Source organism: Triturus cristatus, chromosome 8 (genome assembly GCF_964204655.1).
Source record: "Triturus cristatus chromosome 8, aTriCri1.1, whole genome shotgun sequence".
NCBI classification, from domain to species: Eukaryota; Metazoa; Chordata; class Amphibia; order Caudata; family Salamandridae; genus Triturus; species Triturus cristatus.
The window spans coordinates 38,953,648-38,975,185 of NC_140591.1; the positions used below are offsets into that span (position 1 = coordinate 38,953,648).

At 49.8% G+C, this 21,538-nt stretch overlaps 1 protein-coding gene across 2 annotated transcripts in view; it reads left to right on the forward strand.

The window, feature by feature from the left end:
- The window catches only part of LOC146799914 (NACHT, LRR and PYD domains-containing protein 12-like), a 1,343,351-nt gene that overhangs the window by 611,621 nt on the left and 710,192 nt on the right, over nt 1-21,538 (forward strand). For both annotated transcript variants that reach the window (XM_085620847.1, XM_085620846.1), the window contains 2 exons: nt 10,085-10,255; nt 10,951-11,121. In XM_085620847.1, coding sequence (XP_085476973.1) covers nt 10,085-10,255; nt 10,951-11,121 — 342 coding nt within the window. The remainder of the gene's footprint in view (nt 1-10,084; nt 10,256-10,950; nt 11,122-21,538) is intronic.

The window sequence follows — 21,538 nt, forward strand, 5'->3', positions numbered from 1 at the left end:
TTGTAGGGTGAGGAGTTTACTTTCTCATGTCCTTGCTAGGCTTAGGTTTTGGCAGCCCGTCAAATGACTTCATTGACTTGAGAGCAGCGATTTAAGGCGCATGCGTGGTGGCCACAAGGGATGAGGACATCAGTTACCCTCCAAGGCCCAAATGCAAACTATTAATAAAGTCAGAGAGAAACATGTAAAAATACAAAATTAAATAAATTCATTGTATACCACTTACTTCTACTCTAACCCCATTCACTTAATAAATCTTTTGCATTAATAGCTTAGTAGTACGTGCATAGGTTAGTTTCAGCTCTACATGCGCATTAGTGTGTTGCTTTTGAAGCGGCTATCTTAGAAGCTATTGTGCAGCTGCAAAGTTTACCCCCAAGCGTCAGAAGAACATCACACCACGTGATGTGGTAGACGCATGCGCAAAAGAATTCCCGCGGTTAAGCGGCCATTTTAGAACACTCGGGTTATTCATTAGGGAAAGCAAATAGACAAGCGTCCCCTTGATATATTAATATTGAATATGGTGCACTGTTAGTACTCACAGACGGGTTGGTTACGAGGTTATAGGTTATTCGAGAGGATTGCATCCGAGCAAGTTTCTTTTCATGCAAAACCTTGCTCCATCAGGGAAAATGCAAATTGTATGAGATGCGGGGCCCTGGATGCTGATTTTATACACGTGGCATGGGGCTGCTTGAGGGTATACCAATATTGGGTGCAGGTTACACGCACACTCTCTGAAATAGCAAACAACGCGGTGGAATGCACTCCCAAGGTGTGCCTACTTGGCCTGACTAATCTAGCCCAACTCGCTAATCATAAACTGAAGGCCATTGCCCTACTACTGGCAAAGAAGAAGAGGGTAGCAATTCACTGGGGCAGGAAAAGGTACCCTAAACATGAACGCTGACTACTAGATATGGCATACTGCCATGACCAGTCGGAATGCTATGCTGAGGAGCTCCCCCTTGCCTCTCACAACATACTTGCTATCCCAGCAGGAAGACTAGAATATGTGTTTATGCTACACCGTACTTTAATATAAATTTGTCAACATCAACACTGTATATTGAACCAATGTGATCTATGAAATGCTTGTGCAGGGATATTATGTTGGCACATACGGCATCTTGATGTACTGTTTTAGGTCTCGCGAGCCAAAGGCTCGAAGAGACATTTTATATGTGGGATTTTCAAAGTGCTACCCACAGTTTTGGCTGGCCTAAACCTTGAGTGCACGATCACATGCACGTGCACAGCTGCTCCCACCCCCCCTCCCTTCTAGCTTTCTTTCTCTTTAGCCGCTCTGCTCCTCTGCTCCTTCCATTCCCCCCTCCCTTCTCACCCAGCCCTTTGATGCTCTGCTCGATTCGCTGCTCTAGGAGTGACCTATAGAAAGGGGCCATCTGTTTGTAATTAAAGTCGCCACGCGCGCTTGTTTATATTGCTCTACTCTCACTCCCCTGCCTCTCTCGCCCTCGTTTTCCGAAGCCAGGGCGCATTTCATTTGGAAATAAATTCCCTTTATTGAAAGAGAAAGCACGTGGAAATTGAACCCTTACAAAACACGCTTATGCCGAGTTTCGTTCAAATCCAATAAGTGCTTTAAGATGTGCAAACAGAGGCTGCTGCAGGGAGCCGGCATTAGATGCCACCTGGAGCATATGCCGGAGATTGTCTCCATCACTACAGCAGCTGGGCTGAAATTATAAACAGAGCTGCTTTTCATCATGCTTGTTTTAATGCCTACATTTCTGCTGTCACCGACACCCCAGGAAAAGTACTAACTGCAGAAACTAATGGTACCCATTACCTGCTATCCATGCTCGCGGCGACGGGGAACAGCATCGCGGCACAACAGTAAGCAAAAAATGATATCCCGAGTGTTTGTGAGCGGCAGCGCGGGACGCTTTAATAACCAACTGCTATTTTATTCTTAAATAACAAACCACGATTTCTACATAAAAGTAAGCCATTTGGCGCGGAGAGCGCTCACCCGGCGCCGCCACGGGAGAAGAGTTCAGTGGGACACTGGCCAAACCATTCCAATGCGCCTACAATTCACGCGGAGGACGCACGAACGTCACTGCCAGAGCTCTTATAGTGGAAGTGTCTGTGAATAATTACTCTCCGCGTAAAACGTGGAACTTCAATTCGTCCCAGGCTCGAAGCCGGGGGGTCTTTGGTTCACACACCTGTGGTAAACTACTGGCCTAAACAGTGCACATTTCAAGTCATAGGGGGCACAGGCAAAAGTCCCTGGCGGGGTCTCATTGTGACATCCTGATCCTGCCACCCATGCTGGCTCACGTGGATTGTTTTCCTGCACTGGAGATTCAGGTCAAGAGGTCACGGGACTGGAATATCTAGTTACCACCGCCACCATATCTTGGTTGTCCTTATTCTTGCTTCCATTTTCTTGCAGAACAATATTTCTGTAGTCGACATGCTGACATCCAGCCTATCACATCCTCTGACACGTGATGTACATGATTTTGTACGTTTCGCAGGTGACAGTACTAGATTTGTTTGAATTATATAGACAGTGAGTGTCTCTCCTCTACGTCCCTGTCTCTCCTCTGCTTCCCTCTCTCTCCTCTGCTTCCCTGTCTCTCCTCTGCTTCTCTGTCTCCTCTACTTCCCTGTCTCTCATGTGCTTCCATGTTTCTCCTCTGCTTTCCTGTCTCTCTTCTGCTTTCCTGCCTCCTCAGCTTCTCTGTCTCCTCTGCTTCTCTGTCTCCTCTGCTTCTCTGTCTCCTCTGCTTCCCTGTCTCTCCTCTGCTTCCCTGTCTCTCCTCTGCTGCCCTGTTTCTCCTTCTCTGTCTCATCTGCTTCCATGGCATCCCTGCTTCCCTGTCTCTTCTGCTTCTATGTCTCCTCTATTTCCTGTGTCTTCTCTGCTTCCCTGTCTCCTCTGCTTCCCTGTCTCCTCTGCTTCTCTGTCTCCTCTGCTTCCGTCTCTCCTCTGCTTCCCTGTCTCTCCTCTACTTCTGTCTCTCCTCTCATTCCCTATCTCTCCTCTGCTTCTCTGTCTCCTCTGCTTCCCTGTCTCTCCTCTGCTTCCCTGTCTCTCCTCTGCTTCCCTGTCTCTCCTTCTCTGTCTCATCTGCTTCCATGTCATCCCTGCTTCCTTGTCTCTTCTGCTTCTATGTCTCCTCTGTTTCCTGTGTCTCCTCTGCTTCCCTGTCTCCTCTGCTTCCCTGTCTCCTCTGCTTCTCTGTCTCCTCTGCTTCCGTCTCTCCTCTACTTCCCTGTCTCTCCTCTACTTCCGTCTCTCCTCTCATTCCCTGTCCCTCCTCTGCTTCTCTGTCTCCTCTGCTTCCCTGTCTCTCCTCTGCTTCCCTATCTCTCCTCTGCTTCCCTGTCTCTCCTCTGCTTCCCTGTCTCTCCTCTGCTCCTGTCTCCTCTGCTTCCCTGTCTCTCATGTGCTTCCATGTTTCTCCTCTGCTTTCCTGTCTCTCCTGTGCTTTCCTGCCTCCTCAACTTCTCTGTCCTCTGCTTCTCTGTCTCCTCTGCTTCTCTGTCTCCTCTGCTTCCCTGTCTCCTCTGCTTCCCTGTCTCTCCTATGCTTCTCTGTCTCTCCTCTGCTGCCATGTCTCTCCTTTTCTGTCTCCTATGCTTCCCTTTCATCCCTGCTTCCCTGTCTCCTCTGCCTCTCTGTTTCCTCTGCTTCCCTGTCACTCCTCTATGTCCCTGTCTCTTCCCTGCTTCCCTGTCTCTCCTCTGCTTTCTTGTCTCTCCTCTGCTTCTCTGTCTCCTCTGCTTCCCTGTCTCTCATGTGCTTCCATGTTTCTCCTCTGCTTTCCTGTCTCTCCTGTGCTTTCCTGCCTCCTCAACTTCTCTGTCCTCTGCTTCTCTGTCTCCTCTGCTTCTCTGTCTCCTCTGCTTCCCTGTCTCCTCTGCTTCCCTGTCTCTCCTCTGCTTCTCTGTCTCTCCTCTGCTGCCATGTCGCTCCTGTGCTTCCATGTTTCTCCTCTGCTTTCCTGTCTCTCTTCTGCTTTCCTGCCTCCTCAGCTTCTCTGTCTCCTCTGCTTCTCTGTCTCCTCTGCTTCCCTGTCTCTCTTCTGCTTCCCTGTCTCTCCTCTGCTGCCCTGTTTCTCCTTCTCTGTCTCATCTGCTTCCATGTCATCCCTGCTTCCCTGTCTCTTCTGCTTCTATGTCTCCTCTGTTTCCTGTGTCTTCTCTGCTTCCCTGTCTCCTCTGCTTCCCTGTCTCCTCTGCTTCTCTGTCTCCTCTGCTTCCGTCTCTCCTCTGCTTCCCTGTCTCTCCTCTACTTCCGTCTCTCCTCTCATTCCCTATCTCTCCTCTGCTTCTCTGTCTCCTCTGCTTCTCTGTCTCTCCTCTGCTTCCCTGTCTCTCCTCTGCTTCCCTGTCTCTCCTTCTCTGTCTCATCTGCTTCCATGTCATCCCTGCTTCCCTGTCTCTTCTGCTTCTATGTCTCCTCTGTTTCCTGTGTCTCCTCTGCTTCCCTGTCTCCTCTGCTTCCCTGTCTCCTCTGCTTCTCTGTCTCCTCTGCTTCCGTCTCTCCTCTACTTCCCTGTCTCTCCTCTACTTCCGTCTCTCCTCTCATTCCCTGTCCCTCCTCTGCTTCTCTGTCTCCTCTGCTTCCCTGTCTCTCCTCTGCTTCCCTGTCTCTCCTCTGCTCCTGTCTCCTCTGCTTCCCTGTCTCTCATGTGCTTCCATGTTTGTCCTCTGCTTTCCTGTCTCTCCTGTGCTTTCCTGCCTCCTCAACTTCTCTGTCCTCTGCTTCTCTGTCTCCTCTGCTTCTCTGTCTCCTCTGCTTCCCTGTCTCCTCTGCTTCCCTGTCTCTCCTATGCTTCTCTGTCTCTCCTCTGCTGCCATGTCTCTCCTTTTCTGTCTCCTCTGCTTCCCTTTCATCCCTGCTTCCCTGTCTCCTCTGCCTCTCTGTTTCCTCTGCTTCCCTGTCACTCCTCTATGTCCCTGTCTCTCCCTTGCTTCCCTGTCTCTCCTCTGCTTTCTTGTCTCTCCTCTGCTTCTCTGTCTCCTCTGCTTCCCTGTCGCTCATGTGCTTCCACGTTTCTCCTCTGCTTTCCTGTCTCTCCTGTGCTTTCCTGCCTCCTCAACTTCTCTGTCCTCTGCTTCTCTGTCTCCTCTGCTTCTCTGTCTCCTCTGCTTCCCTGTCTCCTCTGCTTCCCTGTCTCTCCTCTGCTTCTCTGTCTCTCCTCTGCTGCCATGTCTCTCCTTTTCTGTCTCCTCTGCTTCCCTTTCATCCCTGCTTCCCTGTCTCCTCTGCCTCTCTGTTTCCTCTGCTTCCCTGTCACTCCTCTATGTCCCTGTCTCTCCCCTGCTTCCCTGTCTCTCCCCTGTTTCCTGTGTCTCCTCTGCTTCCCTGTTTCCTCTGCTTCCCTGTCTCCTCTGCCTCTCTGTTTCCTCTGCTTCCCTCTCACTCCTCTATGTCCCTGTCTCTCCCCTGCTTCCCTGTCTCTCCTCTGCTTTCTTGTCTCTCCTCTGCTTCTCTGTCTCCTCTGCTTCCCTGTCTCTCATGTGCTTCCATGTTTCTCCTCTGTTTTCCTGTCTCTCCTCTGCTTTCCTGCCTCCTCTGCTTCTCTGTCTCCTCTGCTTCCCTGTCTCTCCTCTGCTTCTCTGTCTCTCCTCTGCTGCCCTGTTTCTCCTTCTCTGTCTCATCTGCTTCCATGTCATCCCTGCTTCCCTGTCTCTTCTGCTTCTCTGTCTCCTCTGTTTCCTGTGTCTCCTCTGCTTCCCTGTCCCCTCTGCTTCCCTGTCTCCTCTGCTTCTCTGTCTCCTCTGCTTCCTTCTCTCCTCTGCTGCCCTGTCTCTCCTCTGCTTCTGTCTCCTCTGCTTCCCTGTCTCGCATGTGCTACCATGTTTCTCCTCTGCTTCCGTCTCTCCTCTCATTCCCTGTCTCTCCTCTGCTTCTCTGTCTCCTCTGCTTCCCTGTCTCTCTTCTGCTGTCCTGTCTCTCCTCTGCTCCTGTCTCCTCTGCTTCCCTGTCTCGCATGTGCTTCCATGTTTCTCCTCTGCTTTCCTGTCTCTCTTCTGCTTTCCTGCCTCCTCAGTTTCTGTGTCCTCTGCCTCTCCGTCTCCTCTGCTTCCCTGTCTCGCCTCTGCTTCTCTGTCTCTTCTCTGCTGCCCTGTCTCTCCTTCTCTGTCTCCTCTGCTTCCCTGTCATCCCTGCTTCCCTCTTAGGGGGTAGCACAGAGAGGACTACTGTAGACTCTGAGCTTAATAATTGTCGCTAGCAATGGTAAAATTACATTGTAGGTCAAGGAGAGGATGTGGCTAGAGCTGCCGAGTTTGAAGTTGGAGAACCAACCAGGTTCGAGTCTCGGCGTCAGCTCAAGCACCCTGTTATTCTGGGCAAATCACTTAATATCCCCTTTACCTAACAAAATGAATGTGTCCATCCGTAATGCAATTTATGCTCATGTAAAGCGCTCTGATACTTTATGGTCGAGTTTGCGCTATATACAAGTCCAACAAAAACAAGCATTTACAATGCAATAGGTCTCGCATTTGCGAGAGTTTATGCTATTGGCATTGGAAATGACAATGCCTTTTATTTATTTGTTTAAAAAACCAACACATTCATAAAAGGCATTGTAATCTACAATGCCAATAGCTCAAACTCTAGTAAATGCGAGACCTATTGCATTGCAAATGCTTGTTTGTATTTGAAAAGCATAAATAAACAACAAAAAGAGAAGCACCCATCACTCCACCACCTTGCCGTGGACAGTCACTAACACATATTTTTTGTGATTTCTTCCTGCATTACAAAAAAGCACGAGGACACTGCTTGGCAATGGTCAATGCCCAATGGAATGTACAATGCACAGTGTTTCCGTTGATTGTATATATTTCCTGATTGGTGCATACATGATGTGATGCTAAAGACATCTGTCCTGCACACAGTCTTGTCTCGTAGTTCTCTCCTTCATTCAGCATGCCTTCCACACCTTGCTTCTGTGTAGCAGCAAAGCCCAAACTCCATAGAAAATTGAGCTACAAAACATTTGGTCATCAGATACTTTGGCCATCCCCTGAAGATAAGGGCCAACCATTGTCGCCAACGTCATGCGAATACATTAACTCCTTTGCCTCCAGTGTCATTGAATGTCTCCGGCCATGAGGATCTCTACATTCTTTGTTCTCAAAGCAGAACAGGACCTAAAGCCACCCACTGGGGGCTGTGGTGGGACAGTTAGCATGAGGGGAAGCCAAACAGGGCAAGTGAAGTAAGAGAGAAAAAAGTGACAGAGAATTGCAGAATCTCTTGGGCGATGGTGAACATAAGAGAAAGAAAGAATGAGGACGCTGAGTGAGCTAACCACAGGGAGAATCAAAAGATGGGGGTGATGGATATAGGGAAACAGATATAAAATTACATCAATGCAACATTCAGTAGGACAGAGTCTATTCCAGTTGTTTATCCAATCAATCATATATTTGAGCAGTCAATAACTTAGGCCTTGACCTTTCTTGAGCCACTTCAAGTTTTCCAACACCTTTCAGGAATTTGAATCCCTAGCTGAGCCATCACAGCCTGTTATCTTTTGCAGGTTTATAAACATACTTTAATTAACTGAATACTAATAATGCCTTTTATTACTGCCCTGCTTGTGCCACCCACTGTGGGTCACAGGTAAAATAAGTCCATCATTTAATCAACAAAGCCTGGAAGAGTACTTTTAAACTGCTAGCCCAACTTTGACATTTAAAAGCAAAAGCAATAGCAAAGCCAGTGCTCCCACAGCCCTATGTGTAAGTCACCCCCATGGCAGGCCTGCTGAGCCTTAAGGTAGTGTGCATATTGCATGGGCAGAACATGTATTTTACATGCTATTGCTGTAAAAATGTGAAACTGTTGTTTTTACTGTAGAATCCTTGGTTGCCCAAATGGCAAACACAGACCTACATGCTGTCCCCTCAGCTGTGCTAACTATGGAACTGTGCGACCAAAATTAGTACTCCGTGGTGTCAAACAACTCATTACGTAAACCTCAAAGTTGCTACTTTGGTGCTTTTAGTCCCTCGTGCCCTCAACAGTTGCACATGGTGTCTTTTCCCTGAGACCTCCAGGAGAGACATGTGAACAACTCTCAGGAAAGGATAAAATAGGGGCCTGTACTGGAAGGAGGTGTTACCTTTCTCATGCAGGAAGCCACCCGAGGTTGCTGTCCCAGAAGGCGAGCTTCAAAGGGGGAGCTACCTTTGAATGGCAAATGGGAAACACTTGGGAGAGGGGCTGCTCTATGGCCTAGGTATACCGGCTGGCATTATGGGCAGGAGAGGGAAAGTCAGTTGCCAAACTGGTTTTCCAGGGCAATGTAGCCCCCTTGGTAGCCACACGCCAAGAGAGGGATTCTGCCATGTTAGAAATGGGCCGAATGGTGCATCCTGGAATACCCAGAAGCCACAGTTTGCAGGAAGTGGTCATCAGGAGGGAGGGTCCTTGGTAGCCCATTGGTTACCAACTACATACAATCCCAAGTGCATTTTCTGAGCATTAGGAGGGCACCTCAGCACCCCAAATTTAGATCTGGACTGGTTGAAGGACCCCCCTGCTGCATCAATTACGGGGTGCAGAGAATCTCCATTGACACAGCCTGCACCTACTGCACCTGGTGGCCAGCAAAGAAGAAGGGACTGTGTCTGCTGTGTCCTGCTGGTGGAGAAGTATTTTCTAGAACCCATCCAAAGTAAGAGACTCCAAGGGTCAGTTGGCTGATCTCTTGTTCACAGCATAGGGCCACAACAGCTGAAAAAGTATGCTAAGGGCAAGTGGTGGCCCAGCTATCTGGATCACCAATCCTTGCCGCAGTACAGCACCAGGTACCAGGACCGACATTCAGAAGTTGCATCCAAGTCTCCTGGAATGGGTAGAGTCATGAGAGTGCAGCTTGGTTGCACAGGAGGCAAACTACAGCCCAGAGAATGATTTGGCTGTGACTGTGACACCAGATGACTGGTAGTCCAGTGACAACAGGACTTTGGCCAGACTGGAGAGGACCTCGTGGGATGTCGAGTCAAACCCTGTGGCCCCCTGTTACACCCGCCTTGGACCGAAATGTACCTGCACGAAGGGCCCTGTCGACAGCGTCACATCCACAGCATCCTTATGCATCTTGTATCCTTAGCATCGGATAGCCGGGTCTGGTGGCTCAGTGGACTAATGCATCCCCTGCAGGGGCCTGTGTTTGACCTCATGGTCACAGGTCCACTCAGCCTTTCATCCATCTGAAGTTGTTAAAATGAGTACCGTTGGGTAACAATAAACATCTCTTATTCAGCACCAAGAGACCTCGTTGGTGTGAATGTGCACTTTACAAATACACATGTTAGCATCATGGCCACTCCATAATAATCCATTGGACTGAGGACAAAGTGCCTAGAACTGGCTGGAGATTGCTTTTCCTTTAGAGGTAACAGTTTCTGATGGCCTTGCTGGACTCCCTGACTGGCTCCGTTCCGTAGTTTGCCGCCCCAAGTGCTGCACGAATTACAATTTGCACAACTTCTTGGTGAAAAAGCTTCTAAGTGCCAAATCCGTTGAATTTGCCTAGGTTTGTTTGAGGTTGAATGAAATGCTTTGATTTAAATTACCTTGTAAATCTATATCAGGTTGATCTTTTTTATTGTGGTGTCTAAAAATATATAAAAACCTGCTTTATTATTTTATATAAATTGGTGTCAGGCTTCTAGAGTGTCTCAGTTATTTCTTCCTCAATTGATTTTGTGCTGTTTAAATGTTTTACACTTGTCTCTATCTGTAAGCCTTGCTGCTCAGAGACACAGCTAACCAGGTGAGATTCAACAAACTAAATCCTACTGGTCCTGACGGTGCTGGTAAGTGTATTACATGGTGAGGTCTCAGAACCACACCATATAATGCACCCCATTTCCTCACATAGTCTAATACTGCTTGTGCCGGAGCACCAGGTCACCAGTGGAGGCCCTAATATAAGTCCCCTCTGACAGGGCATTTAAAGGTGACTTGAGCTGTAGGTGAGCTCACTGATGGGAAAGAGATAAAGATAATCTAAAGCTGTAACATCCCTTTTTGTGATCTGTCTCATCTCTTTATCTCTTCCTCTGGCAGGATGAAGAGCTGCTCTCTCACTGCTTCATGCTGCGAAGACCTCGCCTCTGTTCTCAAAACAAACACATCCCTCACGGAGCTTGACCTGAGCAGGAATGAACTGGGGGACTCAGGAGTCAGAGCGCTGTGTGAAGTACTGAAACATCCAGAGTGCAAATTACTCGTTCTGCGGTATAGAGAACTTTCGGTCCTTTTGTATATTTTTGTTTAAGTGTTACATTTTGAGAAATCATTCATGTTTTAGCTGAAGGCTTAGATTCAGATTTTAATGGATGTCTTTTGGTAATGTGTGTAGTGTCTTGTAAATAAAGAAACACTGGAACTCTTTTGGTTCCCACCATACACCGTAGGCCTGTGACGCATGTGTTAGAGAGATGAGCTGAAGGTCAGCCTAGAATGTTGAGTTCTGACTATCACACAGTAGAATATAGACGTGTAAAACTACTCTCTCTGTGTGGCGTGCTTAAAAGCGGGTACCTAGGCTGGTTGTACGCTACAATGTGGAGATACAGCATTCAGTCCTTGACCGCTCAATAACGAGCCATTCAGCCCCGGTGGTGCATTTGGTCTAGTTATGGTTACAAATTAATATCGAGCTCAGAGATTGACCTGTAAAGAGCTTGAATGTGTGCAGTGTCCATTACTGTGCTCTTCTAATACTACATGCGCTGGAACACCAGGTCACTGTTGGAGAATCTCATATAAATTCAAATGGCTTTTAAAAGATGAAGATGGGAGAGAGAACTATTGCTATACATGGCTTGAGCTTTATGTGAGCTCACTGATGTGAAAGAGCTAAAGATAATCCAAAGTTGTGACATCCCTCCTTGTGCTCTGCTTTATACCCTTATCTCTTTCTTTGGCAGGATGGAGAGCTGCTCTCTCACTGCTTCATGCTGCGAAGACCTCGCCTCTGTTCTCAGAACAAACCCATCCCTCACAAAGCTTGACCTGAGCAGGAATGAACTGGGGGATTCTGGAGTGAGAGATCTGTGTGACGGACTGAAACATCCAGAGTGCAAATTACTTGTTCTGCGGTATGGAGAACTTTGGGCCCTTTTTTAAGTGTTACATTTGGAGAAATCATTTTTTTATTTTTAAAGGAATCTTTTTATTGGGGTTTTTCATCTCAATCAACAGATATAGCAGAACAGGCTTTTGTGATGATTCAAAACAGGAATAAAACATAGCATTAGAAAGGAATAAAGCAGTATAATCAAAAATACAAATACAGTCTAGAGCAATCGATAGCTGATCTATTGGGAGGGGAATGAGACTGGAAGTCAATGAAAGAGACAGGATGGTACTACATATATTCCGTCGTATGAACACCAACGGGGGGGTAGCAAGAATGGGAATTGTTGGTAAAGATATGTTTATGCCATAATTGAACAAGAGCAGATAAGTCAGATGAAAGGGTGGTGGGAAGGTAGGGAAGGCAATGCGTAGCCTCTCCAGGCACCCCTCCTACTTCAAGGCAAAGGTGAGAGTTGCAGGTGGATGATGGTGTAGTGCAATGAATGGACATGTAGTATCCTGAGTGTCTATCGCATTTTGGGTGTTAGAACATACTTTGCATGGTGAGTGGGGATCCATCTTGTTAGTCTAATTGGAGGGATTGGGTGTATAACATGGCGAATTCTGTAGCCATGGAACATTGGCGGAAATGCCTTACCGCTTCGCTGCGAAGGGAGTTTTCCTCTGCTTGACCCCATTTGCGCAGCACCTCATGCCAGGCCGGCACCAAAAGGGCTGTCGGCGGATAATAGCAGTTAAGTTGTCCAGGAGAAAGATAAGCACAGTGTAGTATTAAGAACTGAATGTTTTTGAAGCAGGAGTCATGTGAGACGTGTGAGGGGTGTTCTAGTGCCTGTGTTCACTCTTTACCATGGAGATCCTTCCCAATGTCATCCTCCCTTTTGTGTGATAGTGTAGTAAGTGAATAACAGCCCGTGCAGCAGCACCACAGCACCCGGCACTGGAGGGCGGGAGCGCCCAGTCCGATCTGCTTCATGCCCCGAATGTCTCCCGAAGCTCCCAACTTCCCAGCGCTGCCCCAAGCCAAGGTCCCTTAATGCCCGCGGCCCAGCTAGGAAACTTGCAGCCAGTCCGGAGTCCCCGTGAGGCGCTCTGCACTGTCACAACCAGGCGCCAGCCAGGTGCACTATGTGGAAAGATCTGGCCTCCAAATAGGTTTCGAGGCACAGTAAATGCAACGTAATACCTAGCACTCGCAGGCTCCCACGAAGCGCAATATGTAACAGTGAACTGCTGAGACATGGAGGCCACGAAGGAGAAGAGACAGGGAACACAGGCATACTAGATATGACCAACTGCAGAATAAAGAGACCGAACTGCCAGAGAACCCCCTCACTAAACGTGAACAGCCCAAGCAGCATGACGCGCTGAGCTCCTCTCCCAAGACTTTCCAAATATGAACTGGGAGTGACTTTAACTAAACTTATTGGCAGCAAATCGTTAAGCGCAACTTATACAGCTGACCCTGCCTTTCAAGTTCACACACATGTGATATTCTCACGCTCGTACCTTCAGCGAATTAATCTGGGTGAACTCGTCTACCCTCAGCTGTTTTCTGAAGTCCTCAATTGCTCTTCCTTGCGCTACGAATAATTGCATCAATTCAGCTTGCTCACCCGTTATATGTCCTGATGATGATCTCGAACAGTTGAGATAGAAACGCCGTTGACCCTTTACAACAATACTCTTCCTATTCTATAAAGTTGCTTGAGGAGTTTTACACTATTGTTGTCAATGCAATGCCGTTATTTTAAACTTCACCATCACTCTGCACGTCATGCCTCTTTCACTTATTGTGTGAGCACCTGAATTCTATTGTTGTGGAAATAAATGTTTCACATGAACTGACTTATGTCCCTATGTACATTATTAATTTTTTTGCTCCTTTAAAATAATTAATCTTCAACTCTCTAACCATAAGTGCTCTCCTTAGGATCACTTTATTAGTGGAGCTTTTGGCCACACCTGAACCATTGTTTTTTTACCACCAGAGAACCCCCGGCAACAGACTCAATGGGAACACATTCCACTGAGGGGGCGCTACCCTTTCCCTCACCGGAGAGTACAGTACGTGGACTGAGCGGGGAACAACCTTTACAACGCGGTTAGTACAACGCGTGCCGTTACATCGCATTCGTTACAACGAACGCGATGTAACCACGCTATGCCATTACAACGCAAGTCTTTACATCGACTTGCGCTAGATGGCGTGCTAACATTACAAATAGTGTAGTTTACTATCCCAACACCTTCCCTACTGCTAAGTGGACTGGAGTTGGAATAGTAAATTACACTTTTCTAATGTTAGCACGCCATCTAGTGCAAGTCGAGGTAAAGACTTGCGTTGTAATGGCATAGCGTGGTTACATCAGTTCGTTGTAACGAATGCGATGTAACGGCACGCGTTGTAAACACTCGCGTTGTAACATCATACATCCGGACTGAGCTCCTGCCATGCTATCAGGCTCCTGGGGAAGGGTGGAAGCCTTCTTGAAACGGAAGCACAGGAACACGAGGATAGACCCTGCTGCGCCCAGGCCACATAGCATTCCCGTAAGACGAGCTGGACTCACGACTGTACGCGCAGGGCTGCAGATCGCATGGTGGCACTGAGTGAAAAGCCCCCCCTTAATCTCCCTCAGTGGCAGCAGGGGACCTATACGGGACTGCTTTGCGGCTACACAAAGGTATCTGGGTGCAATACTGGTTCAGCTGGTGGCGATTCATAGCTCGGGGACCTGAATTTGAAGGCTGCAGATATGCCGGGGAGGCCTGAACCGTGAGCCCCCGCGGGTGGGCTGTGGAGAGAACTTTGTGTGCCTGTAGTGGATCCTGGCATCAGGGGTGCCATAGAGGGGCACAACTGGTGGGTTCACAGAAGTGAAAGTAGCCGAGACCCCCCCAGAGCGGAACGCATAGAAGTGCCCCCACATACGACCTTGCCCCCTGCTGGTGCTCTACGTGCAGGGTGGGGCAAGCTAGCTGGGAACTGCACTGCCGCTGTGGACTGGACTTGGGGACAAGTGGGTGAAGTACCCGGATGGTCGGTGAGAAATTACCGGGTGACCCCTGTGCTCTTTGACCCACTGGACTGGCGGCCCCATGCTGACGAGGGGGAGCCCACCACTGCTTGTTTTGCTGTATGCTGAGGATTTGGCGTGTACATAATAAGTTACAGTGTTAACGCTTGGGTCAAAGTGGGAGTGCTTTGCTGTATAATCAATAGTCTGTAATAACATCAGATCGATCCCACCAACTACATTTTTATGTAGCGCTTACTACCCCTGACGAGGCATCGAAGCCCTTGTGCCTCTGTGATTTGAACAATTCCAGCACCCTTCAATGATTAAAGATGTTGCGGTGCGGGATAGCTGTGGCCCCAGGTGCTCTCAGCAGGGTCTTCGGAGGCAAGCCGGCAGTGCCCTTCACGACCTTGGAGTGCGCGTGGAGACCTTACAGCTTGGCACAGGTGAGACGTCTCGGTGTGAAAGGTTAGGGGCAGTGACATGAGGTCGGGAAAGTAAATGTCATCCACCATGGCCGCCAGATGGTGAGGAGCTCCAGGAGGGAGCTCCGAGGCGGAGGATAGCTCAAGCAAGCTGAAATCCTTGTTTGGCATCGCATCCCGTACATCAGACCCCCGAGCCGATATCGGAACATTCGACCAATGCTGGGGGAACCTATCTGAATGAGGACTCACTGCCAGTGGTCAGGACGCTTCTAGAAGGGACAGGAGAGGTGCCCCGGCAGGTCGCTAGTTTTTGCCGCATCCCTGGATCAATGGTAGTGACTGCGGATCAAGGTGAGGCTGGGCCTTTGTTTTCGAGTGTGGCCCAGGTGGCACTGCCGATGGGTGAGGGCTCGGCTGGCTGGAGTGCCCGACGAGACTTGGTCCAGGTGCGGACCTGGAGTTCGCTTGAGGTTCTCGCCCAGGTTTGAGGGGCTGGGGCCTGCACTGCACCCTCACCCCCCTGAAGGCACAGCAGATACTGTAAAATCATGGTTGGTGGGGCCCTGACCTCTTGTGATTTAGGAGATACACTGCTATAAATGTTTAACTGTGCAGTTAATATGGCACTTTAAAGTTTAGTGTATATACTGCATATATTTGTATGATAATTACCACCCTGCTTATGCTTGATTCCGGACTGTGCCTCGGCATTTCTTCTTCGGCCTGAGTCCTGATTGTATCTCGGAATTTCTACCGTTCAACCATGCACCCACCTTACTCCACCCGGAACTTGAATCTTGTGCGCTACGGACCCAACTCCTGATCCATTAACTACCCAGACAAAATGACTAGTAATGCAAAAAAGAACTTCAAGCATAGTACTCTAAAATAACACCCGGAAACACTCATTGTAGATATCTACCACACAGCGACCAACGGCAACACGAAAACGAACTTCATTTTCTACACAAATCGCCTGGCTACATGGAAAACCACCTTCTCTCTTCACCTTCAAGTCGCCAAGTCAGTAATCATTCCCTATGGTGAAAAAATCTCCACTACCATCTCCCCGACCTTCAAAGGGGAACTCACCATCTCCATCTACAGAACTGGAACCATTCTCATACAGGCCTCAGACCCGCACCTCACCACTTTTGACTGCCACTTCCCCACACTTCTTTCCTCGTTAACTCAACTGAGCCGTCAAACCATATCTCCCCAACCCGTCCATCACCCTTACTAATAACGTTGAACTGATCCAATCTCCCTGCCCTGAAGAACCTCTCTTCAACTCATGGACATCCACCATCACTCACTATAATCACACTACCCCTATCATTACTCTCCGCCGCCAAACACCCACAACTATTACATCTACTGAGCACACCAGGAACAACAAACTCACAATTAACAAACACCACAAGACCGATCTACATCTTGACAGCTCAGACTCTAACCTCTGCCCTCTCGCGACCGAAATCCCCACAGGCACTCTCCGCTCGACCCCTGATAATCTGAACCCTCCATCACAAACTACCTCTTCCTCCAACACAGACCCTTTTCCCCCGACCCTTACTTTCCCCATGTCCAACGTCATCTCCTATCAAGTGGTCACTCTCCCCTCTACTACCACTGCACACTCCCCCTCCGATGTCCCACATCCACAGACACAACCAGTCTCCACCGATTACCTCACTGACAACCCCTGTGTCATCCCCATGGCCAACGTCGTCACCAATCCCATAAACTCGTTCCCCCCTAGTATCACTTCAAGCTTCCCCTCCACCGTCGCACACCCACATACACAACCTGCCTCCACCGCTAATCTCATTGACATTCCCCGGAACACTGACTACTTACCTGGAATTTCTCTCTCTCCTCACTTGGACAGTAGACCCTCTACTCCTCCTTTGAACTCCTTGAATGGGAGCATTACTAATCTGGCTCCCCGCGTCCAACCTCTCCCCTCTCCTAATCCCACTGATTCCGTCCAATCCCCGACCCCTGTTAACTCTCCCTTCAAAGACCCAAGTCATTCTCGGCCCCTGCCTAAACCCTTAAGCTTTTTCAGCTCAATAGGACAGCAATTGAAAAGAATGGAGCTGAAAATTAACTCCCTTGCTGCTGATTTCCTATACTTACAACATGATCTTAGCAACAGGACCAAGCCGCCGTGCTCCCTCTCCCCGGGTAGATTTCCTCCCATCCCACTCAATCCCGCTCTCTTGGCCTCACAGTGCACCCCTCGTCCCTGCAGTCCGTCAGCGAGTCAGGCACTTCGACTCAACCGGGATCGCCAACCCTTTTCGATACCGAAACCTGATGAGATCAACGACTCTTACCTCGCTTTCAGCCAGAAGTCAGCCCCTTTCCCCATCCCTGTTATTATCGGCACTAACAGAATCCCTAAAAATGTCCACTCGCCTAGACCTCCTGCTCAATACTCCTCTATCCACCTTACTCCTCCCATCATCGAGGCTCCCCGTCCTCTCTCTTGCATGCTCCTCAACTGCAGATCAGCAGTACAACACGCCACAGACATTGCTGAAGCTCTACTCGCTGAAGAAATTGACATCGCTTTCCTCACCGAATCCTGGCTCAATGTCCACTCCACCCCCATTCTTTTTTTTTTTTTAAATAACATTTTTATTGAAATCAAAATCCACAACATTTCAGCAGTCATGACACTTAATTAGCACCTACATAGGCGGAATACATATTCGGGCATTGGAGACGACCAGTAGAATATCAAGGGCAGCAAGTACTTAAACAAACCAGCATTGGAACATTACAAAGGTGGTTCCCTGTACATTTTGGGACCCGGGGGCCCCGTCGCACTCAGTCTAAGCCAGGTGGCCTTGAGTGTTCAGGTCACTGCGCATGCCCCTATCTTATCCAGGATAGCCTGTCTCTCCCGTCGAAGTTCCACCGTAGGAGAGATACAGATGTCCCCCCGATATCTATTCCAGTGTCCCCACTTGTGGTCCCACTTCTTAGGGCAACCTCGACTCTTATAGACCGTTTTCTCTGCCACCATAGCTAGATCCATATCATTGGCCCAGACGCGCAGCGGCGGCACGGCGGCACGGCGGCCACCCCCCACTTCTGGGCAATATTCCTTTTAGCAATGGCCCAACCCAACGCCGCCCACTCCTGCTCTGCTTGGGTGAGGTCTGTATCTTCTCACACATTTAGGAGGCAGAGCTGAGGAGAGGGGGCGACCGGCTTACCTACGGACCTCGCCATCTATCAGGTGGCTTCTGTCCAAAAGCGCTGTATGAGGGGGCAAGTCCACAGAATATGTATAAATGTACCTATCTGATGACAGTTTCGCAGGCAGAGCTCGTCTGGACGTCTGCCCAATTTACACAACAGGGTTGCATCAAAATACACACGGTGCAGAACTTTGAGCTGAACTAGACGGAGTCGCATTGGTATTGCCACTTCCCGAGGGGAGGCTAGCGCGTCCCTCCAGTCCACGTCAGCCATTTCGTCCACATCAGTTTCCCACTTGGCTCGTATTTTCCGCATTGTATCGGCGCGATTATTAATTAACTTCTTATACGTTAAGGAGATAGCCCTGCGGTCCATTGGATCTAGCAAACGCCTATCTTCCAAAGGAGAGAAGTCTGGAAGGGGTGCCCCCGCGGGCAGGGCGCTGTCAATAGCATGGCTAATTTGTAGATAACGATAATGTTCTGAGGGCGCGAGCTGGTATTTAAGCTGGAGCTCAGTGAAGGACGCCCTCTTGCCTTTACCCCATAAATCCCCCACCGTAGAGATCCCAATAAGGTCCCATTTATCGAAACCTGCGCAGGTTCTTAGCCGTCCCAAGCAATCAGGTTCCCAGAGTGGAGTGGCCTTAGTCAGTCGCCCATACCACCCCATGCGTCGCTGGAGCAGGTGCCAGATTTCCACCGTTCGGGCCGTCGGGCCAGTCAAGCCCAGTTTTTTCAGGTTGGAGTACAATGCCCTGTTGTAGCCTCCCTTCCCCAAAAGCCAGCGGTCCGTGCGGAAGCTAGGATCATCATGAGACCCGAACACCCACTGGTTGACTGCGATCAATTGTGCTGCCTGGTAATAAAGGCGTAAGTGCCCCGTGGACGCGGCGCAAATTACGTGCGGTATTACGGCCTGGCATGAAACCCGACTGATCCGGGTGAATTGGGGCCTTGAGATATGGAAGCAAACGATTAGCCAGCAGCTTAGCCTGGATTTTGGCTTCGACTGCGATCAGGGAGATGGGTCGGTACGATGCACACTCATCCGCTGGTTTGCCGGGGTTGCGGATGACCACTATGGTGTCGGTGCGGAGGACGCCCGTCTCATAGCACTCCTTGTACAAATTTAACAAGTGGGGTGCCAGCTGCAGAGCCATAGATTTCATAAATTCTATCGGGATTCCGTTGGGGCCCATGGCCTTCCCGGAACGGATATCTCGGATGGCATTTTGAATCTCCTCAATTGAGATATCCGCCTCCAGGGCCTCCTTATCTTGCTGGGAGACGCATCTCATTTCAATAGTGGCAAGGAGGTCTGCCGCCCAACGTGCCTGCGAGTTCTGTGACGGAGTATATATTTGCTCATAATACTTTGCAAACGTTTCGGCAATGTTTTGAGGGTCAGTGATCAGCACTCCGTCCGGCCCTTTGATCGCACCTACCCATTGCGCCACCAATTCCTTACGTTCCAGCCATGCCAGCAATTTACCGGTGCGCTCCCCCAGCTCATAAATTCTGTGCCGGGTAGCGAGGGTGCGTCGGTTGGCCTCTTCAAAGAGCAGTTGCTTATAATCCTGTCTCTTAACATCGAGTAGGTGTTGGGTCTCGTGGGTAGGGGTGTGTGAGACCCCCTGCTCGAGATGTAGTATCTCCGCCTCCAATTCGCTAACCCGTCGCCTACGTTCAGTCTTGTGTCCCACAATCAGGGACACCGCCCGTCCCTTGATAACTGCTCCGTACGCACCCCATAGTGTGATTGCCGATGCCACCGACCCCCCGTTCTCTTCAAAATAGTAAGCAGTATCCTGCCGCAAGGAATCTCTAATGTGCAGGACCTTCAGCACCCAGGGCTGAATCAGGATGGGACCAGGTTGCCGTACATTACTGGCTCCAAAGAGAGACCTTACCGGGGAATGGTCGGAAATCCCCCGCGCCAAGCTCGAGGAATCCGTGATGTGTTGAATATGTTGCGCCTGTGTGAACAGGTAGTCAAGCCGTGTGTGACTGCCGTGCACACCAGATTGAAAAGTGTAGAGCATGTCTCGGGGGTGTGACCATCTCCATATATCTACCAGGTCGAACGCGTCCGCAAAATTGCGCAGTTGCGAGCCCCGCGGATTGTCCCGTCGGGGCGGAGTGCGATCTACGGTCCCGTCCATCGTCAGGTTAAAGTCACCGCCCAAAAGCATGGCACCCTCAGGCAGGGTCATTAAGAGTGTCCCTACATCTGCTAGGGTCTGGCGCTGAAGGCCCGGCGGCGCATACACTGAGAGCAAATTGAGGACCTTCTCCTCCCAGCTACCTGAGCAAGCAACGTACCTACCCTGGGGTTCAGTCCGGGTGGTGTGTATCACATAGGGGCAGCCCTTCCGTAGGAGGATCCCCACCCCTCTGGATCCCGAGGTAAAGCCCGAGTGCGCTACCATACGGTACCCCTTGCGGTTTAAGGCCTGACAGAAGTTACCTATGAGATGCGTTTCTTGGAGCAACACCACGTCTACGCGGTGTCGGTGAATATATTGTTGCACTATACCCTGTTTGATTTTGTCGCCCAGCCCATTAAAGTTCCAGGTATTTAGGCTAAGTCCTTGAGCCATAGCCAGAAGATCTTAACAGCAACATGTTTGAATGGTCGGAGTGATCAGTGTAGAGAGGGGCTGTAGCCAGCACCCTAAAAAACCCAGCACCAGCCGCCACCCTGCCGTACATGAAGACGAAGGAGAGGAAACCAGGGACCTGTAGGTGAATACTCAGTGTCACGTAGCGATAAAGAATGCCATGTGGGACTGCTGCAAGAAAACAATAAAAAACAACGCCCCCAACAAACAACATCAAATCCTGCAATACCCCCGAAACACCCCCCCCCCTCCATGCCTCCCTGCGAAACGGGACTAGAAGCGCCCTCCTCCCCCAACATGCAGAGTGCCTGTCGCCCCCCCATGAACACTTCGAGGAAACGTGTGCCGCCCCACCCCCATCATAGCAACTGACATCTTTTAAGGTCTGTCCCCTCCTCCCCAACCCTATTCCTGCCAGGCCAGAAAATTCTGTTGTAGCACTGCTTGGATTGCCAGAGCCCCACCAAACCATTCTCACCCTGCCAGAATTAGACCCCCCCAAATCGATCCCGAAAACAGTTCTACCGAATAAGTATACATTTGAGATAAGTCACTCTATGCTTGTGGAGGCCCGGCTATCGCTCCCCAGATGTCTGCTGTGGAGGACCCTGGTGACAGCGGAACCATGGGATGAACTCATCCCCCCTTTCAGGTCCCTCCCATACTAGACAGTATATCATCGTGAGGATAGGAGTCCGCCTCCTGACACCTGCAGGGGAGTTCCGATGCGGCCATGCTAGACCCTATACCATCTTACCAGCGTCCAGAGTTAGGGTTCCCCCGCTGGGCCTGGGGCACCAGAGTCCGAACATGAAGGAGAGCGCCTTTGCTGGCACCAATCGTCGGCCGCATCTGCCGCCGAAGGTCTCTTTTTCTGCCGTTTGTCTACAGTGCGCCAGCCCTCCAGCCAGTCCCAGGCGTCCTCCGGGCGCGTAAAGAACCACGATTTGCCGTCGGCCTCCACTCGCAGCTTGGCAGGGAACATCATTGCGTACTTGACTTCCTGGTCCCGAAGAGCTCTTTTCACCTCCAGGAAGCTACGTCTTTGTTTCTGTACTCTTAGGGTAAAGTCCGGAAAGAACGTGATTTTGCTGTTCCCAACAGTGATGGGTGGAACCGCCCTCGC